The sequence below is a fragment of the Ylistrum balloti genome, unplaced genomic scaffold (assembly GCF_031769215.1).
Source record: "Ylistrum balloti isolate Yb309-2 unplaced genomic scaffold, AGI_CSIRO_Ybal_v1 Utg370906, whole genome shotgun sequence".
Lineage (NCBI taxonomy): Eukaryota > Metazoa > Mollusca > Bivalvia > Pectinida > Pectinidae > Ylistrum > Ylistrum balloti.
The window spans coordinates 469,725-494,438 of NW_026782514.1; the positions used below are offsets into that span (position 1 = coordinate 469,725).

At 37.3% G+C, this 24,714-nt stretch overlaps 1 protein-coding gene across 1 annotated transcript; it reads left to right on the plus strand.

Annotated features, from left to right (window-relative positions):
• The first annotated feature begins 501 nt into the window (after positions 1-501).
• LOC132559404 (uncharacterized) lies at positions 502-24,714 on the plus strand. Its single transcript, XM_060224016.1, has 11 exons — positions 502-744; positions 5,059-5,124; positions 9,214-9,450; positions 13,010-13,139; positions 17,713-17,811; positions 19,730-19,909; positions 21,016-21,191; positions 22,980-23,223; positions 23,634-23,730; positions 23,844-24,129; positions 24,392-24,714. Exons 1-11 carry the CDS (start codon positions 502-504, stop codon positions 24,695-24,697), a joined length of 2,064 nt encoding a protein of 687 aa, XP_060079999.1. The 3' UTR covers positions 24,698-24,714.

The following is a 24,714-nucleotide window of genomic DNA, read 5'->3' on the forward strand; positions in this document are numbered from 1 at the left end:
GTGTAAAGTGTACGATTTTCACCTGTACTTCTACTTAAAATCGGCTGTGACGTCACAAGTTCAACGAATGGCAGCTGCCGCCATGGAGATTCTGACGATAAACAGTCATTTGCCAGAAGTGATCAATTTAAACATTTTATTGTCAACTTTAGGACAAGGGATGATGCACTAGTTATATACGTTTTATATATGGAAACAATTATTATTACGGAAATATGCATATATCGTATATCTACAATAGTTATTGCTATTCAAATCAAAACCTGTAACTAGACTTCGTGAAGGACTGCTAACTTATATGTTTTTAATAAAGGCCTACGATACGATGATGATTATCGAACAAAATCGTATCCGAATTGGGAGCAACAAAGTAGTGAAATTTATTATCGAAAGTAGACGACTCTCGGAAAAAATAGTTAAAAACGTTTTCACAAAGGATTACCACAAGTATTATTTAGATTTATTACTGAGTTAAATCAATGAAACCCTTCAGATGACTCAATGGTAAAGAAGCGTGTAGCACTGAGCACTGATGAGGAGTTTGCCGTACACGATGACTCAATGGTAACGAAGCCTGTAGCACTGAGCAGTGATGAGGAGTTTGCCGTACACGATGACTCAATGGTAACGAAGCCTGTAGCACTGAGCAGTGATGAGGAGTTTGCCGTACACGATGACTCAATGGTAACGAAGCCTGTAGCACTGAGCAGTGATGAGGAGTTTGCCGTACACGATGACTCAATGGTAACGAAGCCTGTAGCACTGAGCAGTCATGAGAGGTAAAGAAGCGTGTAGCTTTTATATTCAGTACCCGTGAATGAAACGCTAAATTATATGACGAACTTTCACAAACAATTTTTTATTATAGTTTTCTCACTCGGACACGGAAGGAGTCGCGAAGACGGAAAACCTGGCAATCAATCAATATCAATCAATCAATCAATCAATCAATCAATCAATCAATCAATCAATATGGTTTCTTGAAAATAGAAATCAATCCTGAGGTTGCATTTTTCTCCACATACATGCGATGTAATGAAGTTATTATTTAAATTTGTTGTTTACTTAAGTCTTAGAACTTAAGTGCTAAAACCATAAGCCATCTCGGTTCACACCCTTCATATGTAAATAACACCACTCTCTCTTGTGTCACGTGCTGTTAGGTGCTGTCACGGCGTGAGGCCTAATATATACATTTATACCTGTGCCCGAGGTATCAGATCAAAGACATGTCAAAGGGTGAGTAAGAAGGGTAACCTGGCCCCACTTGTATAAAACATCTCAACTTGAGATTTCCTCAAGTCGAGATTTTCCTCAGCTAATATCTCCTTGAAAATATCTTGTATGAAAATTCCTCAAGGAATTTCAGGACATCCAAGCCGATGACTTCCTCCTGTTCCTTGAGAAAATTTTATACAAGCCGTTTTTGAGGAGATATCAGCTGAGGAAAATCTCGACTTGAGGAAATCTCAAGTTGAGATGTTTTATACAAGTGGGGCCTGGACTTGAAGTTTGTTTGTGAATCGGTGTAGGTTAGGTTTCTCTCGAAGTTTCATTTTACAAGAATTTGCTCAGTCATGATCACAAGGAAATGTATAAGGACGAATTTGAAGGAGAGTATCGATGAATAAACTGCATAAGCCTGGTCAGATAGATCATTGACACCTTGCTTATCTTTTTTATACTTTAACGGACAGCTCTCCCTCTGTAAAATTCCTAAATTTGGTTGGTACAGTTAACAAGCGTTATCTTCCTAAAATCGCTGGATTGAGTGAAGCATAGAAATAACATAATGACATCCTATAACACCTCTAGTCCAAGATATCTTCTGTCACAAATACTACATACTTTTATAACTACAGATTAAAATACATGATACATAAGGATTCATCATCATTTCTAGAGTTCAAAAGGTTACGAAAAAATATAATATTTACAGTTACCAGATTCACGAATTATGAAAACGGATTTAATCTAGATAACATCCGAACGAGTGTTCAGACATTCGCATACTGTACTTCGTTTGTCTTCTCAAAATGGAACAAAATCATAATTGAAATTGTATATAACAAACAGAAGTAAGTATCAACGGAATATAAAACATCAGTAGATTAAAAGCTCGCAGATCGAACGCACGAGGGAAGTTCCCTGTATATTTCTGCAGGACTGTTTTGACGGCGTTAAACTTGTGACGTCACAGATGTAGGCTACCCATACAAGGCGATCGCCGTTGAGTCAAAAGTATGCATATAAGATAAATATCATTATCTCGGAACTAACTAGACCTTCTCACATTCTTGACCTTTGTATTATGAAACTATATACATGAATTCGTCATGTCAATACTTGGTTAATACTTGTTGATCAAAATGTTTATTGGAAAGATAGAAAATTTCTTTAAAAGGTAATGTTATGTGTTGTCAAAATCTACCGCTGCTGCTGCTGCAAAAAAAAAACAAATTTGAAAACAAAAATTTTTCACTATAATACATATATATGGATAGCGGACCGTGACAAGTTCCCATGTTATATAAAGTATAATTTGCGCAGATCATGTCTCGATACTGGGTAAAAACCTGTCCCACATACTGACATCGTACACACAAAACCGGTTTATGTCCCAGCTTTAGCAGAATATAAATCGGTCCTGACAAAGGAACGTTATCACGCGACAGACAACTTGGTGAGTAATGTTGATGCCAACCTCGTTCAAATACACGATTTCGTAACGACACAATTGTATGTTTTTAATGATATTGTTTTTAAAGAGCTCTCAAAACACAAATTTTCAAGATGAAAAGATTATTCACGTAAAACAAAATATGTCCAGGTTGTAAAAGTTCGACGTAAAACACAAAAAAAAATCCGGATTGTACAGGTCCTGAGCGTAATGTCGACATATCACGTTGGATTGTAAAGGTTCCAAGCGTAATGTCGACATATCACGTTGGATTGTAAAGGTTTGGAGCGTAATGTCGACATATCACGTTGGATTTTAAAGGTTCCGAGTGTAATGTCGACATATCACGTTGGATTTTAAAGGTTCCGAGCGTAATGTCGACATATCACGTTGGATTTTAAAGGTTCCGAGCGTAATGTCGTCATATCACGTTGGATTGTAAAGGTTCCGAGCGTAATGTCGACATGTCACGTTGGATTGTAAAGGTTCTGAGCGTAATGTCGACATGTCACGTTGGATTGTAAAGGTTCTGAGCGTAATGTCGACATATCACGCTGGATTGTAAAGGTTCCGAGTGTAATGTCGACATATCACGTTGGATTTTAAAGGTTCCGAGCGTAATGTCGACATATCACGTTGGATTTTAAAGGTTCCGAGCGTAATGTCGTCATATCACGTTGGATTGTAAAGGTTCCGAGCGTAATGTCGACATGTCACGTTGGATTGTAAAGGTTCTGAGCGTAATGTCGTCATATCACGTTGGATTTTAAAGGTTCCGAGCGTAATGTCGTCATATCACGTTGGATTGTAAAGGTTCCGAGCGTAATGTCGACATATCACGTTGGATTGTAAAGGTTCCGAGCGTAATGTCGACATGTCACGTTGGATTGTAAAGGTTCCGAGCGTAATGTCGACATGTCACGTTGGATTGTAAAGGTTCCGAGCGTAATGTCGACATGTCACGTTGGATTGTAAAGGTTCCAAGCGTAATGTCGACATATCACGTTGGATTGTAAAGGTTCCGAGCGTAATGTCGACATATCACGTTGGATCACGGAGACACGGAGATCACTGAACGCGTTTAGGGAAAAGGTGTGAATACTACCCAGATAAACTCCAGTAAACTGTAATGTTTTCTGTGCGTACGTTGTTACTTACATTTAAATGTATAAAATCCGGAAATTTCTAATATGTGTTGATATTGATTGATTGACGATTTCAAGGCCAATGAGTGGTATAATACATAAAATCATTCTTAGTTCTCTTTCCTAACTCATTTAAAAGTAAACGTTTCCTATTGCACAATACAGTTACATTTAGATTGACAGGCAGTAAGAGATGGTACTAGTACCAGGTAAGACCCTTAGTCTGCCCTTTATCTAATACTCAAGACAGTGTCACATCTGGTAATGATATAAGCTGTGTAGTGAAGACATCTGCTCTACCGAATGAGACTTTCTTCAATTCATCTGAATTTTCTTTTCATTTTTTTTCTTTGTTAATTTCAAATGCCGGATATTCAATTTTTATTAGCTAATACAGATTTTAATGCCTCGATACCGACGTTCGGGTTTACGTTCTTAATACGGTAATATTAAAACTTTAATCTGTTTAAAATCGTACTTTGATAACAGTGTCTCATCTACATCATTTCTATGTCTGTAATCATAACCGATGTTTTATTACTCAATTTGGACTATGATATGTGGCACGCAAATAAAAAAAATAGTGTATTGTATTATATTGGTAAGACAAGTTAAGTTCTACAGAGCAGAATTACTTATAATATTGACGACTGTAAAACTTTCCAATAAACTTGATCAAGCCTATGTTGTGAGTTCATCTGTCATTCCCGTTTCATTGTTGAAAATTGACTCCAATTCACGAAGTTCTACATCGGAATATGTAGCACATCCTCATTGAAAAGCGAGAAGAAATAAACAACACAATAAAGTTCCCCGTATTATATTTGGTATTGAACATCAACGACACCTCTTAACCGATGCATTAGTGGAACTTGCATGTACAATGTAAGCCTCGTGACCCTAACCGCTATACCGTAGTCTGTATCTCTGAAGATCGATCGTTGTAGTGTGGGACGTACACCACGGAATATGTGAGAATTATTTAGCTTTCTAATATTTTTTACTTCGAAAATACCAGTTTTGTACTTTTAGAGAAAAATGGTTTATGAACAGCACGGCTAGTTATCTTGAATGTATTCGCTATAGTGTTACAAAAGAGATTAAAGAAGTTTTTTTCTAAACACAGGAATCTGTCACGGTTGACTGCACAGCTTAGCATTGTGGGTAACATTGTACTTAAAATAGCTTTATTTCACAATACCAAACGGTTATCATACACGGCGATGATAAAAGGCTGACCACAATTGGTGTGAGTACCGCAAGGGTGTTCTTCGTAAGGACTGCGCTTCGTTGAGAACGGTATGTGATTTTCACTTCTTTTGTCATTAGTTCAAAGTGATGACATTTGCAAACGCCTCATGTGGCACGCTTAATTGACATCGTAACTTGCTCTTTGATTGAAACAACATTTCCTAAAAGTGTAAAACATGTTTTATATATCTGTTGATCATGTGTTTTGATCGTCTCAATACATGTACCCGCTATTTATCCCTAGAGATATCTAAAACCTATTGTAAACACTCCCGTTCATTTCGTGGCTCAGCCCAAACGTTACTCCCGTGATCTATAAGCGATATTTGTTCGATACACACCTACATGTATGAGTGTAGGAAGATACAATGTTTTATTCAATCGCTCTAACACACATTGTATAGTTAACATGAGACATGGCGCGTGACAATAATACATAATTACAACATTTTATATAATTAGTGATAAGTTACATAACTGCGTAATTATGCAGAGAAGGAGTACAGCCAAATATTAACTCAATACTTTTTCAAGCTTTTCTATAAATCTACAAATTTTTGTGAAGATTTCTACATTGAATGTATCCAACAAACTTTGCATTTTGATTTGACCCGAAAGTAAAGTAATATTTGGGTATGTATTTCTGTCTATATGATTTATTGATTCGTTTTGGATTTGAAGAAAGAAACTTATACATAATTTCCCTATCTTTAAGCTTTATTAATTAATTAATTTCTTGTTCAAATTTTGTCTTTTGTCATTTCCGTAAAAATTGATCTTTCCGTCTATTTTCCACCAGTACCTTTAATTTCGTCTTTAGAAAAGGAGCATGTAGATTGAAAGTACCAGACATGATTAAAGCCAGTTTGGAATAGAATATTTTTAACATTTGTGACCCATAGTTCCAGTACCTTGTAACGTATACACTAACTTATAGGTAGTACTTGATAACTTATTAGAGGTAATCAACTTATACCAGAATACTATTATTCTACATTCAATTTCAAGGTCTAGTGAGTATCTTCCCAGAGTTGTTTGTCCTGAGCTCAAGCATATGATTACAAAATATCTTCCCGCAGTCATCTCCGCCTATTCTGGATTCACATCTGTAGTAACAATGCTACACCATACTTTACATCTGTGGTGTCCGAGCACAACAATGCTACTAACCCACATCTGTGAGTAACAGTGTAACAAGCTACACCCACATCTGTTGTAACAATGCATTACACCTACATCTGTAGTAACAATGCTATACCTACATCTGTTGTAACAATGCTTTTGTCTACACCTACATCTGTTGTAACAATGCTACACCTACATCTGTAGTAACAATGCTACACCCACATCTGTTGTAACAATGCTACACCTACATCATCAATGCTACACCTACATCTTGTAACAATGCTACACCTACATCAGTAACAATGCTACACCCACATCTGTTGTAACAATGCTACACCCACATCTGTAGTAACAATGCTACACCCACATCTGTTGTAACAATGCTTTCGTCATTACACCTACATCTGTAGTAACAATGCTACACCTACATCTGTAGTAACAATACTACACCCACATCTGTAGTAACAATGCTACACCCACATCTGTTGTAACAATGCTACACCCACATCTGTAGTAACAATGCTACACCCACATCTGTTGTAACAATGCTACACCCACATCTGTAGTAACAATGCTACACCCACATCTGTTGTAACAATGCTACACCCACATCTGTAGTAACAAAGCTACACCTACATCTGTTGTAACAATGCTACACCTACATCTGTTGTAACAATGCTACACCTACATCTGTAGTAACAATGCTACACCTACATCTGTTGTAACAATGCTTTCGTCATTACACCTACATCTGTAGTAACAATGCTACACCTACATCTGTTGTAACAATGCTACACCCACATCTGTAGTAACAAAGCTACACCCACATCTGTTGTAACAATGCTACACCCACATCTGTAGTAACAATGCTACACCCACATCTGTAGTAACAATGCTACACCCACATCTGTTGTAACAATGCTACACCCACATCTGTAGTAACAATGCTACACCCACATCTAGTAACAATGCTAACCCACATCTGTTGTAACAATGCTTTACACACCTACATCTGTAACAATGTAACAATGCTACACACATCTGTTGTAACAATGCTTTGTCATTACACCTACATCTGTGTAACAATGCTACACCTACATCTGTTGTAACAATGTCATTACACCTACATCTGTTGTAACAATGCTACACCTACATCTGTTGTAACAATGCTACACCCACATCTGTTGTAACAATGCTACACCTACATCTGTTGTAACAATGCTACACCTACATCTGTTGTAACAATGCTTTCGTCATTTCACCTACATCTGTTGTAACAATGCTACACCTACATCTGTTGTAACAATGCTACACCCACATCTGTTGTAACAATGCTACACCTACATCTGTTGTACAATGCTACACCTACATCTGTTGTAACAATGCTACACCCACATCTGTTGTAACAATGCTTTCGTCATTACACCTACATCTGTAGTAACAATTCTATACCTACATCTGTTGTAACAATGCTTTTGTCATTACACCTACATCTGTTGTAACAATGCTACACCTACATCTGTTGTAACAATGCTACACCCACATCTGTTGTAACAATGCTACACCCACATCTGTAGTAACAATGCTACACCCACATCTGTTGTAACAATGCTTTCGTCATTACACCTACATCTGTAGTAACAATGCTACACCTACATCTGTAGTAACAATGCTACACCCACATCTGTTGTAACAATGCTACACCCACATCTGTTGTAACAATGCTACACCCACATCTGTAGTAACAATGCTTTGTCATTACACCTACATCTGTTGTAACAATGCTACACCTACATCTGTTGTAACAATGCTACACCCACATCTGTTGTAACAATGCTACACCTACATCTGTTGTAACAATGCTACACCGGCATCTGTTGTAACAATGCTACACCTACATCTGTTGTAACAATGCTTTCGTCATTACACCTACATCTGTAGTAACAATGCTACACCTACATCTGTAGTAACAATGCTACACCCACATCTGTTGTAACAATGCTTTCGTCATTACACCTACATCTGTAGTAACAATTCTATACCTACATCTGTTGTAACAATGCTTTTGTCATTACACCTACATCTGTTGTAACAATGCTACACCTACATCTGTTGTAACAATGCTACACCCACATCTGTTGTAACAATGCTACACCTACATCTGTTGTAACAATGCTACACCTACATGTGTTGTAACAATGCTTTCGTCATTTCACCTACATCTGTTGTAACAATGCTACACCTACATCTGTTGTAACAATGCTACACCTACATCTGTAGTAACAATGCTACACCCACATCTGTTGTAACAATGCTACACCCACATCTGTAGTAACAATGCTACACCCACATCTGTTGTAACAATGCTTTCGTCATTACACCTACATCTGTAGTAACAATGCTACACCTACATCTGTTGTAACAATGCTACACCTACATCTGTTGTAACAATGCTTTCGTCATTACACCCACATCTGTTGTAACAATGCTACACCTACATCTGTTGTAACAATGCTACACCTACATGTGTTGTAACAATGCTTTCGTCATTTCACCTACATCTGTTGTAACAATGCTTTCGTCATTTCACCTACATCTGTTGTAACAAAGCTTTAGTCATGACACCTACATCTGTTGTAACAATGCTACACCGGCATCTGTTGTAACAATGCTACACCTACATCTGTTGTAACAATGCTACACCGGCATCTGTTGTAACAATGCTACACCTACATCTGTTGTAACAATGCTTTCGTCATTACACCTACATGCGTTGTAACAATGATTTCGTCATTTCACCTACATCTGTTGTAACAATGAGCTGAAGGTTCCTGTTGTTTTTATTACGTGACGTCATAGTGATGTTACAGAATAATAAACTATAGAGTGAAATAGATCCAAAGTTATTTACATACGGTTGAAAATATCTGATCTTGGATACTACTAAGTCTATAGCCAATGTAATTTAATAATATACAATATGTAATACAACTTCGAAAATGAAATTTTCAGCCACTTCCTGTCGGATATCTGGAAATGATGAAGGCTTTGCAGACTTTGCTCGTGTTGACAATTCTTGCTCCTTGGTGTGTCGTGGGTTACTCGTCCTTTCAGTCACTTATTCCGAATGGAAATGCTGTCCGTGACCCTTGTGATCAAGCGACACTGTGGGCGGGGGTTGGCCATCAGGCTATGGGCGGTTCCGGACTTAGAAATCCTTTTGGCGTCGACTTTAACAACAATGGCAAGGTATTTATATATATATCAGTGTTTTATTATGTTATTTTTGTTTTCAAGATTTTTTAGTTTATTTCTTTCTTGTTAAACTATATTTTGTTCATGTATCTGTATCTATTACATAGGTTGTATGATGCTGATGCTTTCCTAGTAATGTTGGTTTATATAATTGACCTAAGGTCAATAAGGGCATGATTAGTATTGGATAAGAAGACGTGTATATCTATCGGTTTTTAGGAAGAGGCAGATGGCGAATCTATGAAACTGAATTGAACCGTACGGTATACTAATTCTTTAAAACACAAAACAATGTTATTATACCCACAACATAACTACCCTGTTATCAGTGTAATAACATCCATAACATAACGACCCTGTTAACAGTGTAATAATGCCCATTACATAACTACCTTGTTAACAGTGTAATAAAACCCATTACATAACTACCCTGTTATCAGTGTAATAATACCCATTACATAACTACCCTGTTAACAGTGTGATAATACCCATTACATAACTACCCTGTTAACAGTGTAATGATACCCATTACATAACTACCCTGTTAACAGTGTAATAATACCCATTACATAACTACCTTAACAGTGTAGTAACATCCATTACATAACCACCCTGTTATCAGTGTAGTTACATCCATTACATAGCCACCCTGTTATCAGTGTAATAACACCTATAACATAACTACCCTGTTATCAGTGTAATAACATCCATAACATAACGACCCTGTTAACAGTGTGATAATACCCATTACATAACTACCCTGTTAACAGTGTAATGATACCCATTACATAACTACCCTGTTATCAGTGTAATAACACCCATTACATAACTACCTTAACAGTGTAGTAACATCCATTACATAACTACCTTGTTAACAGTGTAATGATACCCATTACCACAGTAAAATAACTAACGACTGTGGAAGAAATACCAAATATACATGTTGACACACCACAATCAAAGCGTTATTCCGACTATGAATTGACCTGTTCTGTACCCATTTGTGAATATGTTATCTTCAAGGCAATAAATTGATAGAAATATATACAATATAACGTGTATTTTAGCTGTTCGCAGCAATCTTGCGTTACTGATTAATTGTTAATGATTGATTAGCGGTAGAATAATACTCAGCAATGTCCATAGAAATAATCCTACAAGGCAACATTTAAATATTAAAATGACAGACTTGAAATCGGCGTGTATTGGGAAATCTCTCATTTAATGAAACGTTACTGAACATACATGTTCATGTATAATGAGTCCTGCTGAATGTGGCCAGTATGTTTCTTGAATATACATTTTCTTTAACAAGTACATGTACGTCTTAGATATAGCAAAAGCTGGTTCTTTTTCACGATGACATAGCAAACTACATTCACACGTGTGATACAACTGCCAGACTTTCTGTATCTCCAGATTGTATTTCCTTTTTCAGATTTAAGCAAAGATGGTTGTGTATATATGTCTCAATGTAAACAATTTCATTGCCTTATACATCTGTGTCCTTTCGTGTTCATTCGACCATAAACGCAATAAAAATACTATTCAAGTTCTATGTGAGAGAGGGTTGTACACAATTGAAGGTGTTCACTACAGGTTATATAATATGAAAATTACGAAACTTATGGAATAAATTAGTACATCTTTCGATCTAGGTAATTTTTATATACTTTTTAATCAATTTGAGTTTAACACAATCGTTTTTAAGTCTTTGAAAATAAGGACCGTATCACCAATGCCCTTGAAGGGAGAAACAGCTGTATGATACAATTAGATCTATTGTTTTTGCTCTTCCTTTCTCTGTATTTCTCTGTCTTTCTCTAACTGTATTGTATTTCTCTGTATTTCTCTGTCTTTCTCTAACTGTATTGTATTTCTCTGTCTTTCTCTGTCTTTCTCTAACTGTATTGTATTTCTCTGTCTTTCTCTGTCTTTCTCTAACTGTATTGTATTTCTCTAACTGTATTGTATTTCTCTGTCTTTCTCTAACTGTATTGTATTTCTCTGTATTTCTCTGTCTTTCTCTAACTGTATTGTATTTCTCTGTCTTTCTCTAACTGTATTGTATTTCTCTGTATTTCTCTGTCTTTCTCTAACTGTATTGTATTTCTCTGTAACTGTATTGTATTTCTCTGTCTTTCTCTAACTGTATTGTATTTCTCTGTCTTTCTCTAACTGTATTGTATTTCTCTGTCTTTCTCTAACTGTATTGTATTTCTCTGTCTTTCTCTAACTGTATTGTATTTCTCTGTCTTTCTCTAACTGTATTGTATTTCTCTGTCTTTCTCTAACTGTATTGTATTTCTCTGTATTTCTCTGTCTTTCTCTAACTGTATTGTATTTCTCTGTCTTTCTCTGTCTTTCTCTAACTGTATTGTATTTCTCTGTCTTTCTCTAACTGTATTGTATTTCTCTGTCTTTCTCTAACTGTATTGTATTTCTCTGTCTTTCTCTAACTGTATTGTATTTCTCTGTCTTTCTTCTCTGTCTTTCTCTAACTGTATTGTATTTCTCTGTCTTTCTCTGTCTTTCTCTAACTGTATTGTATTTCTCTAACTGTATTGTATTTCTCTGTCTTTCTCTAACTGTATTGTATTTCTCTGTATTTCTCTGTCTTTCTCTAACTGTATTGTATTTCTCTGTCTTTCTCTAACTGTATTGTATTTCTCTGTCTTTCTCTAACTGTATTGTATTTCTCTGTATTTCTCTGTCTTTCTCTAACTGTATTGTATTTCTCTGTCTTTCTCTAACTGTATTGTATTTCTAACTGTATTGTATTTCTCTGTATTTCTCTGTCTTTCTCTAACTGTATTGTATTTCTCTGTCTTTCTCTAACTGTATTGTATTTCTCTGTATTTCTCTGTCTTTCTCTAACTGTATTGTATTTCTCTGTCTTTCTCTAACTGTATTGTATTTCTCTGTATTTCTCTGTCTTCTTTCTGTACTGTATTGTATTTCTCTGTCTTTCTCTAACTGTATTGTATTTCTCTGTATTTCTCTGTCTTTCTCTAACTGTATTGTATTTCTCTGTCTTTCTCTAACTGTATTGTATTTCTCTGTATTTCTCTGTCTTTCTCTAACTGTATTGTATTTCTCTGTCTTTCTCTAACTGTATTGTATTTCTCTGTCTTTCTCTAACTGTATTGTATTTCTCTAACTGTATTGTATTTCTCTGTCTTACTCTAACTGTATTGTATTTCTCTGTATTTCTCTGTATTTCTCTGTCTTTCTCTAACTGTATTGTATTTCTCTGTCTTTCTCTAACTGTATTGTATTTCTCTGTATTTCTCTGTCTTTCTCTAACTGTATTGTATTTCTCTGTCTTTCTCTAACTGTATTGTATTTCTCTGTCTTTCTCTAACTTTATTGTATTTTTCTGCCTTCATTTAAATTTATTGGTATTAAGAGTTCGTAATCACTATTGTGTCATTTGTACTATCTCATTAGCAAAGAACATGTCATGTATAACCAAATGTAGATATAATATCTTCTATAACTACAACATATTGTTGAACATGTTTTTCTTAATTTTTCAATCCGTCAAAACCAGGTGTGGAACCGGACATTGTGTGAAAAGGACTCGGATGGCGATGGAGCCAGTAATGGAGCAGAGCTTGGCGATCCCGACTGTTCGTGGACCCCGGGAACAACCCCGTCTGGTCCGCCAACTGGACATCCAGGTAGGTTGTATAGGATTCCTGCGTGTATAACATCTATGACAAGAAATCGTCGAGGGATGTCAGTAAATTGATACGAAGAAAAGTTAAATATCAAGAATGTCGGATTTACAAAGTGCACGTGAGTGGTTATTTGAAATTATGTATGAGGATGAAAGTTACAATAACACAGAGAAAACGTAGTAAGGAGTGTGACTGTTGTAATGGATGTTATTTCACAACGCCTCTAATGAATTATTAAAAACAAAGAAAAAAAAGAAAACTGCAGTCGGCCTCAAAATCTAGGTGAATGATTCCTATTTACTGTCTGATTTTGGGGGAAAATCGTCGAAAGTTGAAACCATCATAATATTAAAATTTGTGCAGTATTAAAACCCAGATGTTGTGACAGACTACATCGTCAGGTTGTGACAGACCGTTGTGATGCTGTGACAGACCGTTGTGATGCTGTGACAGACTGTTGTGATGTTGTGACAGACTATGTTGTGATGTTATGACGGACTATGTTGTGATGTTGTGACAGACTATGTTGTGATGTTGTGACAGACTTGTGATGTTGTGACAGACTGTTGTGATGTTGTGACAGACTGTTGTGATGTTGTGGCAGACTATGTTGTGATGTTGTGACAGACAATGTTGTGATGTTGTGACGGACTGTTGTGATGTTGTGACAGACTGTTGTGATGTTGTGACAGACAACGTGGTGATGTTGTGACAGACAATGTTGTGATGTTGTGACAGACTGTTGTGATGTTGTGACGGACTATGTTGTGATAGACAATGTTGTGATGTTGTTACAGACTATGTTGTGATGTTGTGACAGACAATGTTGTGATGTTGTGACAGACTATGGTGTTATGTTGTGACAGACAATGTGGTGATGTTGTTACATACAATGTGGTGATGTTGTGACAGACTTGTCATGTTGTGACGGACAATGTTGTGATGTAGTTACAGACAATGTTGTGATGTTGTGACGGACTATGTTGTGATAGACAATGTTGTGATGTTGTGACAGACTGTTGTGATGTTGTGACAGACAATGTTGTGATGTTGTGTCAGACTATGTTGTGATGCTGTGTCAGACTGTTGTGACGGACAATGTTGTGACAGACAATGTTGTGATGTTGTGACAGACAATGTGGTGATGGTGTGACAGACTTGTCATGTTGTGACGGACAATGTTGTGATGTAATTACAGACAATGTTGTGATGTTGTGACAGACTATGTTGTGATGTTGTGACAGACTGCTGTAATGTTGTGACAGACAATGTCGTGATGTTGTTACAGACTACGTTGTGATGTTGTGACAGACAATGTTGTGATGTTGTTACAGACTATGTTGTGATGTTGTGACAGACAATGTTATGATGGTGTGACAGACTTGTGATGTTTTGACAGACAATGTTGTGATGTTGTGACAGACTGCTGTTATGTAGTGACAGACAATGTTGTGATGTTGTTACAGACTATGTTGTGATGTTGTGACAGACAATGTGGTGATGTTGTGACAGACAATGTTGTGATGTTGTGACAGACAATGTGGTGATGTTGTGACAGACTTGTGATGTTGTGACAGACAATGTTGTGATGTTGTGACAGACAATGTTGTGATGTTGTGACAGACAATGTTGTGATGTTGTGACAGACAATGTTGTGATGTTGTGACAGACAATGTTGTGATGTTGTGACAGACTATGTTGTGATGTTGTGACAGACAAAGTGGTGATGGTGTGACAGACTTGTGATGTTGTGACAGACAATGTTTTGATGTTGTGACAGACTTGTGATGTTGTGACGGACAATGTTGTGATGTTGTGACAGACAATGTTGTGATGTTGTGACAGACAATGTTGTGATGTTGTGACAGACAATGTTGTGATGTTGTGACAGACAATGTTGTGATGTTGTGACAGACTATGTTGTGATGTTGTTACAGACTATGTTGTGATGTTGTGACAGACAATGTGGTGATGGTGTGACAGACTTGTGATGTTGTGACAGACAATGTTTTGATGTTGTGACAGACAATGTTGTGATGTTGTGACAGACTTGTGATGTTGTGACGGACAATGTTGTGATGTTGTGACAGACAATGTTGTGATGTTGTGACAGACAATGTGATGTTGTGACAGACTGACAATGTTGTGATGTTGATGACAGACAATGTTGTGATGTTGTGACAGACATGTTGTGATGTTGTGACAGACAATGTTGTGATGTTGTGACAGACAATGTTGTGATGTTGTGACAGACAATGTTTTGATGTTGTGACAGACTATGTTGTGATGTTGTGACAGACAATGTGGGGATGTTGTGACTGACTTGTGATGTTGTGACGGACAATATTGTGATGTAGTTACAGACAATGTTGTGATGTTGTGACAGACAATGTGGTGATGTTGTGACAGACAATGTTGTGATGTTGTGACAGACAATGTGGTGATGTTGTGACAGACTTGTGATGTTGTGATGTTGTGACAGACAATGTTGTGATGTTGTGACAGACAATGTTGTGATGTTGTGACAGATGTTGTGAGACATGTTGTGACAGACAATGTTGTGATGTTGTGACAGACAATGTTGTGATGTTGTGACAGACAATGTTGTGATGTTGTGACAGACAATGTTGTGATGTTGTGACAGACAATGTTGTGATGTTGTGACAGACAGATGTTGTGATGTTGTGACAGACAATGTTGTGATGTTGTGACAGACAATGTTGTGATGTTGTGACAGACAATGTTGTGATGTTGTGACAGACAATGTTGTGATGTTGTGACAGACAATGTTGTGATGTTGTGACAGACAATGTTGTGATGTTGTGACAGACAATGTTGTGATGTTGTGACAGACAATGTTGTGATGTTGTGACAGACAGACAGACAATGTTGTGATGTTGTGACAGATGTGATGTTGACAGACATGTTGTGATGTTGTGATGTTGTGACAGACAATGTTGTGATGTTGTGACAGACAATGTTGTGATGTTGTGACAGACTTGTGATGTTGTGACAGACAATGTTGTGATGTGGTGACAGACAATGTTGTGATGTTGTGATGTTGTGACAGACAATGTTGTGATGTTGTGACAGACAATGTTGTGATGTTGTGATGATGTTGTGACAGACAATGACAGACAATGTTGTGATGTTGTGATGTTGTGACAGACAATGTTGTGATGTTGTGACAGACAATGTTGTGATGTTGTGACAGACAATGTTGTGATGTTGTGACAGACAATGTTGTGATGTTGTACAGACAATGTTGTGATGTGATGTTGTGACAGACAATGTTGTGATGTTGTGACAGACAATGTTGTGATGTTGTGACATGTTGTGACAGAATGTTGTGATGTTGGACAATGTTTGTGATGTTGTGACAGATGTTGTGATGTTGTGATGTGATGTTGTGACAGACAATGTTGTGATGTTGTGACAGACTTGTGATGTTGTGACGGACTATGTTGTGATGTTGTGACAGACAATATTGTGATGTTGTGACAGACAATGTTGTGATGTTGTGACAGACAATGTGGTGATGTTGTAACAGACAATGTTGTGATGTTGTGACAGACAATGTTGTGATGTTGTGACAGACAATGTGGTGATGGTGTGACAGACTTGTCATGTTGTGACGGACAATGTTGTGATGTTGTGACAGACAATGTTGTGATGTTGTGACAGACAATGTTGTGATGTTGTGACAGACAATGTTGTGATGTTGTGACAGACAATGTTGTGATGTTGTGACAGACAATGTTGTGATGTTGTGACAGACAATGTTGTGATGTTGTGACAGACAATGTTGTGATGTTGTGACAGACAATGTTGTGATGTTGTGACAGACAATGTTGTGATGTTGTGACAGACAATGTTGTGATGTTGTGACAGACAATGTTGTGATGTTGTGACAGACTTGTGATGTTGTGACGGACAATGTTGTGATGTTGTGACAGACAATGTTGTGATGTTGTGACAGACAATGTTGTGATGTTGTGACAGACAATGTTGTGATGTTGTGACAGACAATGTTGTGATGTTGTGACAATGTTGTGATGTTGTGACAGACTTGTGATGTTGTGACAGACAATGTTGTGATGTTGTGACAGACAATGTTGTGATGTTGTGACAGACTTGTGATGTTGTGACGGACAATGTTGTGATGTTGTGACAGACAATGTTGTGATGTTGTGACAGACAATGTTGTGATGTTGTGACAGACAATGTGGTGATGTTGTGACTTGTGAGACAGACAATGTTGTGATGTTGTGACAGACAATGTTTTGATGTTGTGACAGACTATGTTGTGATGTTGTGACAGACAATGTGGGGATGTTGTGATGTTGTGATGTTGTGACAGACAATGTTGTGATGTTGTGACAGACAATGTGGTGATGTTGTGACAGACTTGTGATGTTGTGACAGACAATGTTGTGATGTTGTGACAGACTTGTGATGTTGTGACAGACTATGTTGTGATGTTGTGACAGACTATGTTGTGATGTTGTAACGGACTATGTTGTGATGGTGTGACAGACAATGTTGTGATGGTGTTGGTATATTTTTATTACAGGTTTGTGTGAGCCTTGGAGTGATCCAGTGTGTTTGCTGGCAAATACGTTCCATACTTGTCAGACACAAGACTTTCAGTGTGACCCTATCAACAGTCCAGGTAAGGATTAAAAATGGCGTTTTATTTATAACCAATATCAAAGCGACATTTCCATATTTCCCAAGTCATTCAGCGGATATATGTAGAAACTTTATACATCAGATACAACTTAAAACGGTATACATAAAGCGCCTCATCGAATGACTTGTAGACTACCCAGTTGTATCATTTATATTTAAACAGACATGACTTCCCTGTTATCAGTGTAATAACACCCATTACATAACCACCCTGTTATCAGTGTTATAACACCCATTACATAACCACCCTGTTAACAGTGTAATAACACCCATTACATAACCACCCTGTTATCAGTGTAATAACACCCATTACATAACCACCCTGTTATCAGTGTAATAACACCCATTACATAACCACCCTGTTATCAGTGTAATAACACCCATTACATAACCACCCTGTTATCAGTGTAATAACACCCATTACATAACCACCCTGTTATCAGTGTAATAACACCCATTACATAACTACCTTGTTATCAGTGTAATAACACCCATTACATAACCACCCTGTTATCAGTGTAATAACACCCATTACATAACCACCCTGTTATCAGTGTAATAACACCCATAACATAACTACCCTGTTATCAGTGTAATAACACCCATTACATAACTACCTTGTTATCAGTGTAATAACACCCATTACATAACCACCCTGTTATCAGTGTAATAACACCCATTACATAACCACCCTGTTATCAGTGTTATAACACCCATTACATAACCACCCTGTTATCAGTGTAATAACACCCATTACATAACTACCTTGTTATCAGTGTAATAACACCCATTACATAACCACCCTGTTATCAGTGTAATAACACCCATTACATAACCACCCTGTTATCAGTGTAATAACACCCATAACATAACTACCTTGTTATCAGTGTAATAACACCCATTACATAACCACCCTGTTATCAGTGTAATAACACCCATTACATAACCACCCTGTTATCAGTGTAATAACACCCATTACATAACCACCCTGTTATCAGTGTAATAATACCCATAACATAACTACCCTGTTAACAGTGTAATGATACCCATAACATAACTACCCTGTTATCAGTGTAATAACACCCATTACATAACTACCCTGTTAACAGTGTAATAACACCCATTACATAACTACCCTGTTATCAGTGTAATAATACCCATAACATAACTACCCTGTTATCAGTGTAATAACACCCATTACATAACTACCTTGTTAACAGTGTAATGATACCCATAACATAACTACCCTGTTATCAGTGTAATAACACCTATAACATAACTACCCTGTTATCAGTGTAATAATACCTATAACATAACTACCCTGTTAACAGTGTAATAACACCCATTACATAACTACCCTGTTATCAGTGTAATGATACCCATAACATAACTACCCTGTTATCAGTGTAATAACACCCATTACATAACTACCTTGTTAACAGTGTAATAACACCCATTACATAACTACCTTAACAGTGTAGTAACATCCATTACATAACTACCTTGTTAACAGTGTAATGATACCCATTACCACAGTAAAATAACTAACGACTGTGGAAGAAAGACCAAATATACATGTTGACACACCACAATCAAAGCGTTATTCCGACAATGAATTGACCTGTTCTGTACCCATTTGTGAATATGTTATCTTCAAGGCAATAAATTGATAGAAATATATACAATAATCAAATACCGTATTCCAGTAACAATCGTGGTTACTTATTGCGCGCTCTAATTTCCGAGAATACGTGAAACACTCGTGTATTCGACACATGCACTGTTGACACAAATGTACAAATGATATGATAATTAAATATAGATAAATTTTAAGAAATGCTAGATAACTATGTGAAAAAATTAAAATAACAAAAGAAGACGTTACATATATATTGCAGACGTGATGGACTTTGCCGTTAGATTTCCATCAACGGCTGTTCCTGCCGACGAGACAACTTACATGTGCATGAATTTTGCCTTACCGTCTGACAGGGACTATCACGTGATAGCTGATAGAGGCTTAATTGACAACGAATACGTCATGCATCATATTCTAATCTACGGATGTCCGAAGGAAGGTTGGTATTTGTGTTTATGATGTTAAATATTTTAATATGTCTCTGGCTGTAGATTGCTCCTATCTCATCATACTATTTAAGGATATTTGTACTTTTTGGCATTCAATTACTTATTTTTTGTCAGTGTTATGTTTGTATGTGTGTGTGTGGGAAGGGTGTGTGTCTGGGTGCGTGCTGTGGTGTATGTATGTGGGAAGGGTGTGTGTGGTGAAAGGTGTGTGTGGGAAGGGTGTGTGTATGGATGCGTGCTGTGGTGTATGTGTGTGTGGGAAGGGTGTGTGTGGGAAGGGTGTGTGTATGGGTGCTTGCGATGGTGTACGTGTGTGTGTATAGATGTGTGTGGGAAGGGTGTGTGTCTGGGTGCGTGCTGTGGTGTATGTATGTGGGAAGGGTGTGTGTGGTGAAAGGTGTGTGTGGGAAGGGTGTGTGTATGGATGCGTGCTGTGGTGTATGTGTGTGTGGGAAGGGTGTGTGTGGGAAGGGTGTGTGTATGGGTGCGTGCTGTGGTGTATGTGTGTGGATGGGTGTGTGTGGTGAAAGGTGTATGTGGGAAGGGTGTGTGTATGGGTGCGTGCGGTGGTGTTCGTGTATGTATATATTCACATACAGCACGGACCAACTGTTCATTCTTACAATTCCTCTCGACGGTAATATATGTCTAGTGCACGATCCACTAATCAATTTACTGTGGATGTTCCTGTAAAGTATTCTATGTTTGTAAGTTTTAAAGTGTATAATTTAAAACATATTAATCAGGTGTTATCTCATAGCGTGAGCGATGTGTGGACGATTATGTATGTTTAATTGGTTCGTATGTTCGTTAGGCTACGACAAAGAATGAACGAATATCCAAAAAAAATATTGAGTTGACTAATGGTTTGGTATAGTTGTTACTAGTTTTCAAAAATATTATTTCAACCAATGAAAATAATATCAGTTATTAACAGAACATTATCTTATATTAATATAACACAGTATTGTGTTTAAATATCAATATTCTGTCATCTACAAATGTGTAGCCACTGAACATTCTCCACAATATTGCTGCGTCCCTGGTCTGTTCAGTACATGGAAGTATCCTGTTTTTGACCCTCTTCTCTTTGTAGTTGAACGTTCTGATTTGGTTAATGATTTGAACACCCCCTACCCATGCGGGATGGCAGGAGAAGTACGCTGTCAGGAAATCATTGCTCTATGGAGTGTCGGCATTCCCGGTTTTTGTCATAACGAAAATGCCGGATTCAGGATAGGGCCCAATGGCTACAGATATGCTTCAATGCAGGTAATTACATACGTCGAAACCGGATTCACGTTTGGGCCCAGTGGCTACAGATATGCTTCAATGCAGGTAATTACATACGTAGAAACCGGATTCACGTTTGGGCCCAGTGGCTACAGATATGCTTCAATGCAGGTAATTACATACGTCAAAACCGGATTCACGTTTGGGCCCAGTGGCTACAGATATGCTTCAATGCAGGTAATTACATACGTAGAAACCGGATTCACGTTTGGGCCCAGTGGCTACAGATATGCTTCAATGCAGGTAATTACATACGTAGAAACCGGATTCACGTTTGGGCCCAGTGGCTACAGATATGCTTCAATGCAGGTAATTACATACGTAGAAACCGGATTCACGTTTGGGCCCAGTGGCTACAGATATGCTTCAATGCAGGTAATTACATACGTAGAAACCGGATTCACGTTTGGGCCCAGTGGCTACAGATATGCTTCAATGCAGGTAATTACATACGTAGAAACCGGATTCACGTTTGGGCCCAGTGGCTACAGATATGCTTCAATGCAGGTAATTACATACGTAGAAACCGGATTCACGTTTGGGCCCAGTGGCTACAGATATGCTTCAATGCATGTAATTACATACGTAGAAACCGGATTCACGTTTGGGCCCAGTGGCTACAGATATGCTTCAATGCATGTAATTACATACGTAGAAACCGGATTCACGTTAGGGCCCAGTGGCTACAGGTATGCTTCAATGCATGTAATTACATGCATAGAAACATGCGAGTACAGTTTAAATACCGTTACGAAGAATGAATTGGCCTCAAAGTGAGATGTGCAGTTTTATTTCATTTCTGTCTTATTATTTTTGTTCGTGCATTTCTTCAATTGAATCTTGCTGAAATATCGCAAGGAGGAATTGTTTCATCCTTTAAGCACCCAGATTTCTTTTTTTTCTTATAGCCACGAAGGTCACGGGAGAGTCGAACTAATAACCCCTACTCCCATAAAATAGGACGTTACTAATTGGCTTTTAAATAAACGTGATTATGTAGCATACTGGGTAGCAAATCAGTATCGCATTAAATCTTTATCTTTTTTCATCCTGTTTGTTGTCCTGAGAGTCTGGTTTCTTTGTAACATGTTGTCCTGAGAGTCCGGTTTCTTTGTAACATTAAATCTTTATCTCTTTTCCTATTTTTGTCCTGAGAGTCTGGTACATGATTGAAGTTAAATCGAATACAGCTCGTTTACAAGTGAAATGGAAGTACGAAATAATATAATACTGTTTAGTTTTTCATTTACAAAGTAGACTTTGTTACAAGCATATATACTGCACGTTTTCATTCTAAAATTAACAATATTAGGTAAACTGGAAATTTTGCACTTAAATTTTGATGAATTGTCTACGTCATGTTTTGACGAATCCTATATAGTACCTAAGTCATGTTTTGACGAATCTTATATAATACCTAAGTCATGTTTTGATGAATGATTTTGGAGAAATATTGTCGGTAATACAATATCTGAACCATTGTTAATCATGCTGACTCCATTAGCCACAGCCCTGTAACAAATATTTCAGAATAGAACTCGTGCGTTTGATTCTGTAAGTTGCAATGTAGGTCATTTTTACCAAAATATGGATTTTAACAACTCTTATTTTGACAGTATGCCATTCAGTTCCCCGAAGAACAATGAAAATTGCAATACCTATCGATATTAAAATAAGAATGACAGACAAAACAATCGGAGACAAATAAGCTAGAGTGTTATTTCAAACTGGTTTGTCGCAGAGTTCCACATTCTCCTTACTTTGCAGATGCACTGGAATAACCCAATGAAGAAAGCTGATTACACAGACAGTTCTGGAATGACTTTGTTCTACACGCCAATATTACGGCCTCACAATCTTGGAAATCTGATGACAGGAGAAAACTTCTTCCATATCCCACCAGGCGAAAATCGTTATATCGTAGAATCGCACTGCTCTTCCACGTGTTCAAATCGAATCATGAATGGGTCTGTTAACGTCGTGGCCGGACTTAATCACATGCATTACATGGGTAAGTTGATATCTTCAAATATGTGTACAGAAATGACGTTTTCAAAAATCAGCTTGTAGTTTTTTCACTCGTAATATCTTAGTCTCACTTTAATAATTTTTGAGTTCTCATTTTTAAACTTTCTCTTCACTTTTCATTTCCACAATTACACAGGTTAAATGTGACTGAAAGCGTACCGGGGGTTTGATTAAACCGTGTCTCTTTCAAAGAAACGGCGAATGTGTACACTACATCACACATTACATTAAGAACATAACATTTTCAATTTTGGTTCAAATTGATCACAAGGACAAAGTTAGATAAAGATAAGTAAAGATCAGCAATAATTTATACTGGATTTTGTCTTGTTTATTGTTTGATATCCTGACGTCAGCAGGTATTCTGAATGTAACCGAGCGTTTGTTTCACAGGTAGAGAAATGGCCACGCTGTATACCCCTGTTGGTGGTGCTGAACAGGTCATTATGCATGATCCTCACTTCAGCTATGACAACCCTGAAGTGCACACGTGAGTTTTTCATTTTGTAATTTTGGGGAATTCTCATGACGTATGTAACAGCTTTGGAATGTGTTGATTGTGTGTCTTCAGTAATTCCTTATTATTAACACTGTTCTATACAGGTTTTCGCCTCCAATAGTAATCAATCCGGGCGATGTGATCAGGACCACATGTTCCTTCACCTCATTACATAAAGACACGACAATTTTCAGCGGTGAAGCAACTTCACAGGAAATGTGTTTTGGATTTTTGTTTTACTATCCGAAGGAAGCAATTCGGTCCCGTCAGTGTACCACTTCCATGGGTTTACCTCTTTGTTCTCTTCATCATGACACGGATATGATCGATGGATGTCAAGTCGAATCTTTCATGAGAAATCAAACTTATTTTACAGAGCTATTCGGAGAGGTATGGTTATTATATTTCTTTTTTACATTAGTGTAAGGTATTTAATTAACTTTGTTAAACTTTATCAATGTAGAAACAAGAAAGGTAAAACCGATAAAGGATTGGTATATGTAGGGAATAGAACATGTTTATATATATATATATATATATATATATATATATATATGTAAATGTTGTAGATATATTTTATATATATATATATATATACAACATGTCAGAGGAACTGAAACCCCTCTATTCAAAATACGTTTTATATTTGCAGCTTTCACGACGATGTGACACTTCCTTCTGCCGTAAGGAGTGCAAAACTTACTTGAAGGAAGAGAGAAAAAATCCTTGCTTTCAGGGGAGAGTTGGAAAGTATGTCGATCGTGTCCTTGGTATTTATGTCGGTGTTAATGAAATGGCCCGCTATCATTCGTGTAGTGTCGAACTCGCCCTGGAGGAGGTCGAACCATGCACATGTACATCACCAAGACCTTGTGTGGAGTACACTGGGGCTGGGGTATCCCTTCGGATGTCGTTTGTGGTTCTTCTGCTATCTATGGCTCACACATTCTTCATGTGATTTGAAACTGTTCAGTA

Excerpts from the sequence above, each read along its gene's own strand:
- LOC132559404 (XM_060224016.1), top strand. The coding sequence starts at position 502 with ATGGTAAAGAAGCGTGTAGCACTGAGCACTGATGAGGAGTTTGCCGTA. Across the intron at positions 21,192-22,979 it reads ACAGATATGCTTCAATGCAG|ATGCACTGGAATAACCCAAT; the intron begins GTAATTACATAC and ends CTTACTTTGCAG. Across the intron at positions 24,130-24,391 it reads TTACAGAGCTATTCGGAGAG|CTTTCACGACGATGTGACAC; the intron begins GTATGGTTATTA and ends TTATATTTGCAG.